The following is a 13,901-nucleotide window of genomic DNA, read 5'->3' as shown; positions in this document are numbered from 1 at the left end:
CTAGTTGTAGAAGATACACCACTTCTGTGCAAAGTAAGTGGTCGTGAGAAGGGTCCCTGAAGAGGGACAGGGAAAGGTAGGAGGGTAGGAGAAAGTTTGTCCTTATCAAAAGGGAGATCCTCCACTTTGGTCTGCAGTTCTTTGGGGATGCCAGATGCAGAGAGCCATGAGGATCTGCGCATAACCACAGCAGTTGCAGCTGTACAGGCTGCTGTGTCTGCCGTGTCTAGGGATGCCTGTAGGGCTATTCTGGAAATCAGTTGGCCTTCAGTCAGGATTGATTTGAAGTCTGCTCTCATATCCTCTGGAATGTAGGAGGCAAATTCAAAAGTTTAGAGCAATTATCAAAGTCATAACTGGTGAGGGGAGCAGAATAGTTTGCAATTCTGAATTGTAGTGTGGAGGACATAGAAACCTTGCGGCCCAAGACGTCAAGGCGTCTAAGGTCCTTGTCTTGCGGGGTGGGTCGATATTGTGACTGTTTCCTACTCTGTGCAACTGCATCCATGACAAGGGAGTTCGGTGGTGGATGAAAAAATAGGAAGTCAGCGTCCTTAGCAGGGACATAGAACCTACGTTCAGCCTCTTTGCAAGCTGGTACTAAAGATGCTGGGGTTTGCCAGAGAGTGTCAGCCGGCTCCAGGAGTGCTTCATTTATGGGGAGCGCGATTTTTGAGGGTGCAGACGGTTGAAGGATTCTGAGGAGTCTGTGCTGCATCTCCTGAACCTCTTGAAAGGGGATATCTTGACTGAGTGCCACCCTCCTGAAAAGTTCTTGAAATTGTTTACAGTCATCCACGGCCCGTGGAGGCGGAGGGAGGAGGGCTCCTTCCAGGGCTAATGGAGAGTTAAGGACATGGCGTAACTTGCATACTCAGGAGGGGGCTCAGGCACCTTAGAAGTGGATGGAGCAGGAGATTGATGCACAGGAGGCGGCTGACTAGTAGGAGGATGTTGCCAAGGATACCACTGAGGCCAAGGCATAGGGTAGGAGAATGCAGGTGTCGCCCATGGGGGGGCGAAGTAGGGAAGCTGAGGCTGGTGGCCTTGAGCCGTGACCTGAGGTGGCAGAGGTGCCTATGGAGGAGAAGCAGGAGGGGAGAACTCCGCTTGTTACTGTAAATCAAGTTCACCGTCAGTGAAAACCAGTTCAGGTGGAGAGAGCGGCGGTTCAAAAAATGAGCCCTGTGTAGGTAGGAGCAGAGAGTGAAGCTCAGGTGGCACTGAAAGCTCACATTGAGTGAGAAACTGTTGCTCCTGTTCCCTGGGCTGAGCTGAGCCTGCTCTCTGCTCTAGCTCATTAGCAGGAGAAAGTGCAAATGACAGTAGTGCTGTCAGCTTGGAGGTGCCCTGCAGGGGGTCTGCTACTGGTGCCTGGGTGGAAGACAGTCTCGGTGCCAACGTTCTTCTCCCCGCAGGGGAGGATTGCGCTGCCGGCACCGCGGCCGTTTGCGGTGAAGAGGAGAGGCGCGCTGCCGGCACCACGGCCGTTTGCGGTGCCGAGGGGACCAGAGCCACAAGGACCTTCCTGACACGGGAGGTCGGGTCCCTGCCTCTGTGCTCTGTCAGAGCTGCGGTTGAGGCATTAGAAAAAGCTGAGGCACCTGCCTTTGGTGCTGTCAGCACAGAGGGCAGAGATCTCGCAGGAGACCCCCTACCCTTGTTAAAGTCTCTCCTGTGAGACTGTTCAGATTCTTGCCTCCGCTCCAGGGAGGGTGAAGCAACGCTGCCCACCAGTTCTGATCTGGCTGGGGGCACGTGTGGGAGTGGGTTTGACCTTTCCCATCTCTGAAAGCGGCTGTAAGGATTTTTTTTCATCATCAGCATTTTGAGCCGTAGATCCCTGTTGCGAAGAGCTCTTGACTTGAGGCTCGCGCAAGGGAGGCACTTCACAGGGATGTGAGTGTCCCCGAGGCACTTCACACAGTATGAGTGCCCATCTGTCCGTGGCATGGATTCCTGACAGGAAATACACCTTTTGAATCCTGAAGCTCCTGGCATTATGAATTAGAGATGGCCGAGGAGTGTCTCAATGGGAGACAAGCCTGAGGGTTTTATTTTTAAAACTAACTAACTACCTACCTACCTACCTACATTAAAGGAAGGGAAACAACTGGGATGTAACTAATAGTATTTCTATGTTACTGTTTCCTATAGAGACCAGGGAAGAGAAGGTAGCACTGCCCCGAGTCCCGTCTTCAGCCGAGGATGGTTGAGAAGGAACTGGGGAGGGTGTGGGGCGCACACACTCAGGAAGATTCCAACTAGATGGGAGATACCATATGGGTGCGTGCGCCCCAACCAGGCGCTGCTACCGAAAATTTCCGATCGACAGCGCCGGGACGCACCGTCACCTAGAGTGGAGCACCCACAGGGACAGCATTCGAAGAAGAACTAACAGTTTGATATAACAGTGTCCAGCAGTGCAGTGAGGATTGCAATCATCATCAGTGGCAGCAGCCACTTCACATGGCAATGATGTAGTTGAGGGGGCACATAGAATGGACTTCCATCTTCTTCCTTTGGTAAAACTCAGTCTGGGAGGATTCAGGCTTATTAGATCCTTCAAAATTGCATCTTTCAGTCTCATTCACGGTCAGCCTCCTGCTCTCCTTCCTTGACCTCAGCTCCATAAACATGTAAAAATATACTCTCTTTTGCACGGTGGACATAACCCCACCACTGCAGTCAATCTTGCTCTCAACTGGTGCAAGAATGCAACTTGCTGTGATCATCAAAGTATCTCCTCCATTGTAACAAAATCAAACCAATGGATGTTAAGAATACAGTAACTCCTCACTTCAAGTCGTCCCAGTTAACATTGTTTCACTGTTATGTTGCTGATCAATTAGAGAACATGCTCGTTTAAAGTTGCACAATGCTCCCTTATAACATTGTTTGGCAGTTGCCTGCTTTGTTCATTGCTTGCAGAAAGAGCAGCCTGTTGGACCTAGCTGGTGGGGGCTTGGAAACAGGGTGGACCAGCAGTCCCCCATCAGCTCCCCACTCCTCTAAGTTCTCTGTGTGGCAGCCCAATAGGCTATCGTTTGCCAGCAGTCCATCTGTCCCTCCCTCAACTGCCATGTGCTGCTCCTGCCCTCTGCCTTGGAGCTGCTCCTGGGAGCCTCCTGCTTGCTGTGCAGGGGGGAAGAGGGTAGTTAATATCATGGTGTCCTCCCCCCGCTCCTGCCCCCCCCTTGCCCCTTCTCTATAGAGCGGGGCGGGGGGGACAACAGGGCTCAGGGCGGAGGGAGCTTGCTGGCAGTAGCTGCTATCTCAACTTGCTGATCTACTTAAAAAGGCTATGTACTTAGAGTGCGGTCAGCATACTTAAAGGGGCAATGAACAACTTTCTCTCTCACACATACACATGGTGTGTGTTTCTGTCTGCCATGCTGTCTCCCCTCCCTCCACTTGTGCTGCCTTGTTAATGTAGCCTCACACTCTACAACGAGTTAACCCTTGCGGGCTCAGCCGAGAGCTAGATCATCATTTAGCAGTAAGGCATTCCCTAGGAAATATCTCACCCTCTTCCATCCTCTGACTTCACCACCTCAAACTTAACCAAGCTTCACAACTACCACTGCTGTGTACAGTTTTAAATTGTTCGTTTAAAATTTATATTGTGTGTGTGTGTGTGTGTGTGTGTGTGTGTGTGTGTGCGCACGCACGCGCGCAGAATTAATGTAATGGGGGGGGTTAGGTTCCAGAGGGAAAAAAATATATAGTCTTTTGTCTGTTGAAAAAAATTTCCCTGGAACCTAACCCCCCCATTACATTAATTCTTATGGGGAAATTGGATTTGCTTAACATCATTTCACTTAAAGTCGCATTTTTCAGGAACATAACTACAACGTTAAGCGAGGTGTTACTATTTAACTTTTGACACTGAAAACTGTTTCGATTACTTCCTCTCCTCAGCTGTTTTTAATGACCATGTTTCATCTCCATATAACAGAGCTGTCATCACCAAACATGTTGAACATTTGTATCTCAATTGTCACACAAACATCTCACTGACCAAACAGAGGTCTTTGATATTGCTAAAATGCCAGCGATGTAAGACCAATACAATGAGTGACGTCTTTGGACACAGAACCTCTTGCTGTCAAATGACTACCCAGACAGATAAAACTATTAATCCATTCAATGTCATTGCCAAGTACATGCAGTATTAGCAGGTCATTCATTTCCATTTTATAGGAGGCATGCATAAATTTGGTTTTATCACCATTGATCTTAAATCCTATAGGTTCTGCAGTTCTTCACAGCTTTTCCAGCATTAGCTGTAGTTGGTCAGTAGTCTCTCCAAATAAGGCAATATTATCTGCCTACCCAAAATTCACTCCTTCTCCTTTAACCTCTATCAGCTGTGTCTATTAGAATATTAAATAAAGTAGGTAAGAAGATATGACAAAGTGGGACTGTTCTTAATGTTTCCTCTGAATACTGTATGAGTGCCTCAGTTTTCCCTATGCATTTCTTGAGTCTCTAGGGGGTGAGTTTGTTGCAGAGCAAAGGGCCAGTGCACATAAATGGCTGGTACTCTGTCTCCTGGCAACTAATGGCAGGGGCCCTTCCCTCCTGCAAGGAGATAGCTAAAGGTGTTGGAGAACAAGGACCAGATGACCTCCTGGCCCAGGAAAGGAACAAAGCCCAGAGAGAGGAGGGGCTGGAGAGTGAGTCAGTTTGGGGCTGGCTGGAGATGAGGAGTGAAGTGCAGTCGTGATTGTCTGGCTCACCACCCCACAAAATGGACCTGGCTGAGGGGTCTTGTTCTCTATACCTACAAGCTCTGTTTTAGACCATGTTCCTGTCATCTAATAAACCTCTGTGTTACTGGCTGGCTAAGAGTCACATCTGACTACGAAGTTGGGGGGCATGCAGGACCCTCTGGCTTCCTGAGGACCCGACCTGGGCGGACTCACTGTGGGAAGCTCATGGAGGGGCAGAGGATTCTGAATGCTCCAAGGTCAGACCCAGGAAGGTGAAGCCATGTGAGCTTCTTGCTCTGAAGACAGTCTGCTCACAGAGAGAAGACTTCACCAAAGTCCTGACTGGCTTTGTAGGGAGCAGTTCCAGAGCATTGCCCGGGGACTCCGGGACAGAAGCATCCCTGATGTATCCTTGATTCTACAGAAAACCAATGTGTAATACAACCATTGACCATCACACAGTGAAATGTACCATAATACAGTTCCTCCACTGGGCATAGTAAGTCCTCAGGCACCCCATATTCACAGTGTTGATCAGTGCACTGAATCAAAAGCTGAATTAAAATAATTAAAAGAATATTAAGAAAAAGATACCACACGCTTGTATAACACTTTGAAAATGTAAATGGGATCCTCCAGCAAAGGCAGTGGACTAGTCTTACCATTCCTGACGTACTAAGGTTAAAAAAAACCCAAAGCGCAAATTAAAAAAAAAAGTTTTAAACAATCCTTTTCAAACCTTCTAACATTCATTAAAAGCTAAAAGAGATACAAATACAATTTTCTATTTTTCTGCAGTAGGTCGTCTTTAACACTGGAGAGAGGAGAAAATCATGGAGACAAGAAAAAACAAAGACAAACAACCCAAATAGAGAGCAGCAACAAATACAACACCTTACTCTTGTTTTAATGAGATGTGAATTTCAGAGCCTGACACCATTTAAATGCTATTATTAAGTAGAGTTACTTTCTCCTCCTTTCCTCATTTAAACAAGGTAACTAAATGGAAAAAATATTGACCTGTTGGTTAATCCAATGATCCTTTATGGGCCCCTTGATAAAGAGTTGGGGCTAAATCAGAAAGAAGGTTTAAGAAGCCAGCGCCTAAGTAACCAGAAGAGCTAGTGAACTGGTGCAGCAAACAGGGCAGTTTGGTGAGGGAGTTCTCCATGAGAAGGAGGAGAGACTATGTGATCCTTGCACTTGGGGCGAATGTGTCTGTTACCTTGTTGCCTGCTAGTTTGTTTGGTTATCTGCTTGCTTGCAGTGTGTTTGCTTGATTAAAGAGTGTAGGGTGGTCTGCTGTGGGGCTGTGTGCTGAGCCAAGCGGCCTGCTAAGCTAGGCTGAGAACTTCCTAACAAGGCTCTAGCCTGCCATCCTTTGGTCCCTTATCCCTTTACAATCCCTTGATGGGGAGAAAGGGAGGTGGGTTAGCTCAGAGAGAATAGGGGTTTAAAAAGCCAGTTCCTAAGCCACCAGAGGAGCTAGCAAACAAAGGCATTTTGCAAGGGAGAGTGAGAGGCAGACACACCTAACAAGTATACTCTAAACTTAGCCCAATAACCCCCCAAAAAACAACCAACTAAAAAAATTCCTGCTAGAGTAGAAACACTGCAGGCAGAAGTCTAGTAGCAGAGTAAGGGCTATCCACTTTATTACTCTGAATGCAGCATGTACGATACCTGCCTTGTATGCAGGTGCTGTATTGTGCAGTCAGCACAAGCAACTCAGGGCCCTCAGAGACCAAAGCTGCTGAACTTGACAAGCTAAAGGAGACAGAGAGATACACAGAGAAGACTTTGAGAGAGACAGTAGAGCAGACCCACACCTACTGTGACAGCCTTTGTGCTGTTGAGAAGGATGAAAGTCTCAGGGAAGGAGTGGAGGGAAACAATCCCATTATTTGGGACCCTCCTTTTCCAGATGATGTCATGATATCTTCTCTCACTCAGGATACCTCTTCAGGGATGGGACTCCAGTTATGAGGAAGAAACAGGTAATAATAATGGAGGGATTTGATTATTAGAAATACAGAAAGATGAGTTTGTGATGACCAGGAGAACTGCATGGTGAACTGCCTGCCAGGTGTGAAAGTTGCAGGCTTCTTGAGACATCTAGATAGATATATGTGCAGTGCTGGAAAGGAACTAGTGGTCATGATACCTGTAGATACCAGTGACATAGGGAAAGGTAAGAGAGAAATCCTGGAGGCCAAATTTTGGCTGATAGGTAAGAGAGTAAAGACCAGGGTCTCTACAGTAGCATTCTGTGAAATGCTTCCAGTTCCATGCTCAGGGCCAGCTAGATGGACAGAACTCCAGGGTTTCAATACATGGATGAGATGATAATATTGGGAGAACAGGTTTAGGTTTATTAACTTGGAATCTTTGAGAAAAAGAGACTTTTATACAGGAAAGATGGGTTCCACCTAAACCAAAATGGAACCAGACTGCTGGCATGTAAAATTTAAAAGGCCGCAGATGAGTTTTTAAACTAAGGCCTCAGGGAAAGCCAACAGGTGTGGAGGAGCATATGAGTTGGAGAGATACATCCCTTAGGGGAGGATTTATTTAAGAAGATAATCTATATACTAGTAAACAGGAGAGGATAAAAGTTGATAAAGTAAGAGCTGAAGGGAAACAGTCAAATGAAAAAGAGTCCCATTCAGTTACAGCATATGAAGGCAGACAACTAAATATTGACAAGTTTTATAAGTGTTTGTATACAAATTCAAGAAATATAAATACTAATATGGGTGAACTTGAGTGCCTGGTATTAAATGAGGATATTGATATAATCGGCATCACAGAAACTTGGTGGAATGATGATAATCAATGGGAGGTGGTAATATCAAGGTACAAAATATATAAGAATGACAGACTAGGTCACGCTGGTGAAAGATGGATACTATATGTAAAAGAAAGCATAGAGTCAAATATAGTAATCTTAAATGAATCAAACTGTACCACAGAATCTCTGTGGATAGAAATTCCATGCTTGAATAATAAGTGTATAAAAATAGGAATACATTACTGACTACCTGACCAGGATGGGGACGGTAACTGTGAAATGCTCAGGGAGAATAGACATGCTCCAAAAACAGAAAACCCAATAAAATAGCGGATTTCAACTAACCCCAAATTGACTAGACACATATCATCTCAGGATGGGATGCAGAAATAAAATGTATAGACAACATATGACTGTTGCTTGGAGCAGCTAGCCCTGGAACCGACAAGGGGAGATCAATTCTTAATTTAGTCCTAAATGGAGCACAGGATCTGGGCCAAGAGGTGAACATAGATGAACTACACGATAACAGCAACCATAATGTAATTAAATTTAACATTCTTGGGGGCCGATGGAAATATCAAAGAAATCCACCATAGGCGTTTTTTAACTTCAAATGGGGGAACTAAACAAAAATGAGGAAACTAGTTAAATGGAAATTAAAAGGAACAGTCACAAAAGTGAAATGCCTGGAAGCTGCATGGAAGCTATTTAAATACACCATAATAAAGGCTCAAATTAAAGGAATACCCCAAATAAAAAGAACTGTAAGAGGACCAAAAAATGCCACCATGGCTAAGAAAGAGAGTAAAAGAGGTGGTTAGAGGCAAAAAGGCATCCTTTAAAAACTGGAAGTCAAATTCTACTGAGGAAAATAGAAAGTAGCATAAACTCTGGCAAGTGAAATATGAAAGTATGATTAAACAGTCCAAAAAAGAATCTGAAGAGTAACTAGCAAAAGACACAAAAACTAAGAGCAATTTTTTTCAAATACATCAGAAGAAAGAAACCTGCCAAACAATCAGTGGGATCTCTGGATGATCGAGGTGCTAAAGGAGTATTCAAAGATGACAAGGCTATTGTGGAGAAGCTAAGTGAATTCTTTGCATCTGCCTTCACTGCAGAGGATGTGAAGGAGATTGGCACTCCTGAGCCATTCTTTTTAGGAGACAGATCTGAGGAACTGTCTCAGATTAAGGTGTCAAGAGAGGTGGTTTTGGAACAAACTGATACATTGAACATTATTAAGTTACCGGTACACCAGATGGTATCCATCCAAGAGTTCTGAAGGAACTCAAATATGACATTGCAGAACTACTAACTATGGTATGTAACCTATCACTTAAATCAGCCTCTGTACTAGATGACTAGCTGATAGCTAATGTAACACCAATTTTTTCAAAAAGGCACCAGAGGTGGTCTGGCAATAAAAGGCCAGTAATACTTCAATACTGGGCAAATTGGTTGAAACTATAGTAAAGAACAGAATTATCAGACACATTGATGAACACGATATGTTGGGGAAGAGTCATCATGACTTTTGTAAAGGGAAATCATGCCTCATGAATCTATTAGAATTCTTTGAATGTGTCAAACATGTAGATAAGGGTGATCCAGTTGAGACAGTGGACTTTCAGAAAACATCTGACGACGTCTCACATGAAAGGCTCTGAAGCAAAGTAAGCAGTCATGGTATAAGAGGGAAGGTCCTCTCATGGATAAGTATTTGGTTAAAAGACAGAAAACAAATGGTAGGAATAAATGGTCAGTTTTCACAATGTAGAGTGGTAAATAGCAGGGTCCCCCAAGGATCTGCACTGGGACTTGTGCTGTTCAACATATCCATAAATGATCTGGAAAAAGGGGTAAACAGTGAGATACAAAGCTGGCAGATGAAACAAAATTACTCAAGATAGTTAAGTCCAAAGCTGACTGCGAAGAGTTACAAAGGGATCTCACAAAACTGGGTGACTGGGCAACAAAATGGCAGATGAAATTCAGTATTGGTAAATGCAAAGTAATGCACATTGGAAAACACAATCCGAACTATACATATAAAATGATGGGGTCTAAATAAGCTATTATTGCTCAATAAAGAGATCTTGGAATCTTCGTGGATCATTCTCTGAAAACATCCGCTCAATGTGCATTGGCAGTCAAAAAACCTAAAAGAATGTTATAAACCATTAAGAAAGTTATAGATAGTAAGACACAAAATATAATGCCACTGTATAAATTGATGGTACGCCAAAACCTTGAATACTGCATGCAGTTCTGGTCATGCCATCTCACAAAAATATATTAGAATTGGAAAAGGTACAGAGAACGGCAACAAAAAATGATTAGGGATATGGAACAGATTCCATATGAGGACAGATTAAAAAGTCTGAGACTGTTCATTTTAGAAAAGAGACAGCTCAGGCGGGGGAGGGAAGATATATCAAAGGTCTGTAAAGTCATGAACGGTGTGGAGAAAGTAAATAAGGAAGCATTATTTATACCTTCATAAGAACCATGGATCACCAAACGAAATTAATAGACAGTAGATTTAAAACAAATATAAGAAAGTACTTCTTCACACAACACACAGTCAACCTGTGGAACAAAGTAAATGCCAACTATGATTTTAACAGCCACATTAACATGTTACTCATGTTTATTATTTCTTTTACTATTTTCCTAATTAAATGCATAGCTGAATTATAGGGAAGCAATGGACTCTAAATTCTAATAAGCAATGGACTCCACATTCTAATAAGGATATAAAAGAATGCACATGTGCAGTGGCCATCTCTAATTACATTCTAAACATTAGCAACTTCATACATTTCTACAAAACAGTAGAAATGTGGTAAAATGTCTTAGATTTGAAGTGTAATGATCAGAAGACACACTAAACACAGGAAGTGACTTTGAATCAAAATACAAATACTTATGTGAATAATAAATAAAATTGGACTTTACAATACTTGTATTGTACAAGACAAAGCCTCGAGCAAAATTGAAAAAGGAGCAAATGAAGATAGGGGAAACCCATAACCAAACAGGGAAAATGGAAGGGAAGCACAAACATACACAGTGCCAAGGAAAAATACGAATTGGTAACTTTCACTTATCAAAAAAGGAGCCTGTCACAGAAGCAATCATTCAGCTGAAACAGTCTTGTTGCAAATCACACTTACTTTGATACGTCAAGCAGGAAGTCATTCAGTTCAGTCTGTTTGGCAAGACCCCTGCACACCTGAGGGAAACACATTATACATTGTTGCTTATTCCAGGAGAGCACTGAACTCATAGTGAAACTGTAGGATAAACATTTTATTGGTCTAATCTGTATATAAACAAACAAGCATAAGCAGCTACATATAACAACATTGTAAAATGTACCAAAAAGCTAATACAGATTTGTGTGTCAGGCTTCAAGTTTAAATATCTTTTTGCAGAGCTGTGGATACGTTAACGTGTACGAGCAATACATTTCTCCATCTCTGCTAAAACAAAATACTGCCTATTGTTCTATGCTGTAAAATTTGAGGTGCCATTGACTGGCATCTTTGGGTCCGGCTATGAAATCAATTTAACTACTGCACTTCCATAACAAATTCTACAGCCTTGCTGGGAATGCTAATAGCATTTGTTTTCTTTATCCCTTATCCTGTTCATCACTTCTCTCAGCTTGCCAAAAGAAGCCCATAGAGGCACCTAATGAGTGAAGCAGAAGTGCTAGACTCCCCTTTCCTATGCTCTTTCTTTGGGGAAGTCAACAGGATTACAGAGACCGAATATAATTAACAGTGCAGAGAAAGGAAAATATTGCTAGATGAAGTGAGGACTTTGAATCCCATTGCTACTTCATCAGATTTCATATTCATTTCATAGTAGTTGACAAAACAATTTTACTCCTAGAATGTGCAGGGAGCTTTATAGAAAGAATAAAGAAAACGGACCTTTACCGCTATGCACCTTTTATATCATAAAATACCATTCCAACCTGATAATACTTTATGCACATGCAAAGTGGACATAAATAAATACACAAAATGTGAAGAATCAGACCCGTCATTTATGGCTCCTTAAAAGTGCTATGAAACAATTAACAATTAGGCCAAAGGACGACTTGATCACAATCTCGGGAGAACAACATTTTGATAATCAGTTCTTGAGTCTAGAAGACAATGGTATAACATGATCCAATGGATGAAGATGAAATAAAAAGAAATTCAGACTGGAATAAGGCACACATTTTTAACAGCGAGGACAATTAGCCATTGGAACAATTGGTGCTAGTGGAATCTCCATCACTGCCAACTTTTAAATCAAGATTAGATAGTTTTCTAAGTTATGGGCTCAGACTTTTAAAGGAATTTAGGCATTGCTGCACTGAGTCTTGCAATGCCTAACTGGTTTAGGAGCCTACATCTCATTTTTCAAAATGGATTTAGGCATTTAATCAAGGGGATAGACAATGGGATTTAGGCTCCTAACTGCCTAAATCTCTTTTGAATATAAATTTTAGGCTCCCAAATCAGATGTTGCAAAGCTGAAGACAGCAACTCCTAAATACCTTTAAACTCTGGGCCTTGCTCTAGTTCAAAGAGGAATTCACTCAGGGCTGTCCTATGGCCTGTATTATGCACACGATCAGATTAGATGATCACAATGGTCCCTATAAGCCTAGTCTATGAATTCAGACTCACCTGTACTTGATGTATTGCTACCGAGGCCCATGCAAGATTTGCTGTTGCAACCTGAAACAAAATATAAGAAACTAACTTTGAGGAAGTCCGTAAATTTCAAATCAGTTCTATCATATCGTTTTTTTGATCCAGCTGCTAAATGTCTTTGAATATTCTAACACTTTACCTGCTGAGATGTTTTAGATCACCGGCAGGGAACTACATTTTGTAAGGGAGGGAGGACACACAATGAATTTATTAAAGGTGTAACATGACTACCAGTGGTTCATTGTTCTAAAAGAGTATTCAGGTCACACACAGGAAGTGTTTAAATACTTCTAATTTGTTTTGAGCCACTGTGAGGCTCACAGAGCTGTGCTCTCCAGAGGCAGCATGAAAGATTCACCCCCAACAAATACAGGACAGAAGCAGCCCTTCCTAGAACTCAAGAGGGGCTTTAAAAACTACATTTCATACATTGTTTAAATGTTTCTGCCACACAGTGAAAGATCCCATGACAATGAAATATTCTTCGTGAGGACCAATCCATTAAACAACCAATATTTCTAAGGGAAAATCTCTGCTTGTGGACAGACTCTGCTTTTTTCACTGCCATTTGTGTTGCAGAAGAATTGGATATGACCACTAGAACAAGACTACTGCTTAAAATATGTCAGTTTCTGTACAACATTTCAAACAAATGTCATATAATTTGTAGTTAACTAAGTTTAAATAAGATGCGCTACCAGGCACACTCTCCTGTCCTTAGAGCACACAGGTTTTGTTGTGAACCAACAGAACTGTAAAAAGTCTACTGTTATATACTCTATTACAGTATTTCTCAAGCTGGGGTGCGTGGACCATTGGGGTTCCCCGAGGGTACCCCAGGGGGTCCACGGGCCCTGCTGATCAACTCCTCCCCCTCCCTTTCCAGTGCCTCCTGCACCCAATCTCTATCCCAGAGCTTGCATCCTGCATCCACTCCTGTGAGTGAGGGTGGAGAAGAGCAAACAACAGAGGGAGGGGAGATGGAGTGAGCAGGGGTGGGGCCTCAGGGAAGGGGTCGGGTCTCAGGGAACAGGCAAGGGCTGAGCAGAGGGTCTGGGGGTCTCTGAAAATTTTTACATCAAAATGATGGTCCTCAGGTTCCTAAAATTTAAGAACCACTGCTCTATTAATATACATATTTCCTATAGAAGATACTGTAGCTTTCCTAACTGCACAACTGTTGCATATAATGTCTTGTGAGAGAAAATTAAAAAGATTAAAAAGATACACGCTACCTTAAAAATGCTTAGATTAGAACTAAAACATTTTATGCAGCATTATTTATTTCTTAAACAAAACACTAATGAATTATTGGAAATGTGGCAATTAGTTTAAAGTAAGTCCCAAATGTAAGCAAACTGTCCAATATATACACCGCTTTGTACAGAACAAAATATGTGTAAGACCTACAAGAAGTATGGTTTTATTAACTGTTAAAGTTACTCTAAGGAAGGTGAGGTTACTCACTCTGTGTAGTAACTGTAGTTCCATAGCTTTATTGCTTCTGCACAAAGAGCAGGGGATCTTGCCAACCATTGTTGGTTGATGTAAAACATGCAAGCTATGCTGTCGGTCATGATATTAACAAATTTGTCTCTGATTCCTGACTGCCATTGGCTCCAGAAGGTTGATGTGTAAACTATCTTCTTGGGCAGACCATCTGACATAAAT

The 13,901-nt window shown here is 42.7% G+C and overlaps 1 protein-coding gene across 5 annotated transcripts in view; it reads right to left on the bottom strand.

Annotated features, from left to right (window-relative positions):
* Positions 1-13,901, bottom strand: part of PDE10A (phosphodiesterase 10A) — a 601,549-nt gene that overhangs the window by 62,382 nt on the left and 525,266 nt on the right. For all 5 annotated transcript variants that reach the window (XM_050949040.1, XM_050949037.1, XM_050949038.1 and 2 more), the window contains exons 8-9: positions 12,204-12,254; positions 10,689-10,747 (exon numbers count right to left, since the gene is read on the bottom strand). In XM_050949040.1, coding sequence (XP_050804997.1) covers positions 10,689-10,747; positions 12,204-12,254 — 110 coding nt within the window. The remainder of the gene's footprint in view (positions 1-10,688; positions 10,748-12,203; positions 12,255-13,901) is intronic.

Source organism: Gopherus flavomarginatus, chromosome 4 (assembly GCF_025201925.1).
Source record: "Gopherus flavomarginatus isolate rGopFla2 chromosome 4, rGopFla2.mat.asm, whole genome shotgun sequence".
Lineage (NCBI taxonomy): Eukaryota > Metazoa > Chordata > Testudines > Testudinidae > Gopherus > Gopherus flavomarginatus.
Note: the sequence above shows the minus strand (reverse complement) of the source record. Positions and strands in the feature narration are given on the sequence as shown.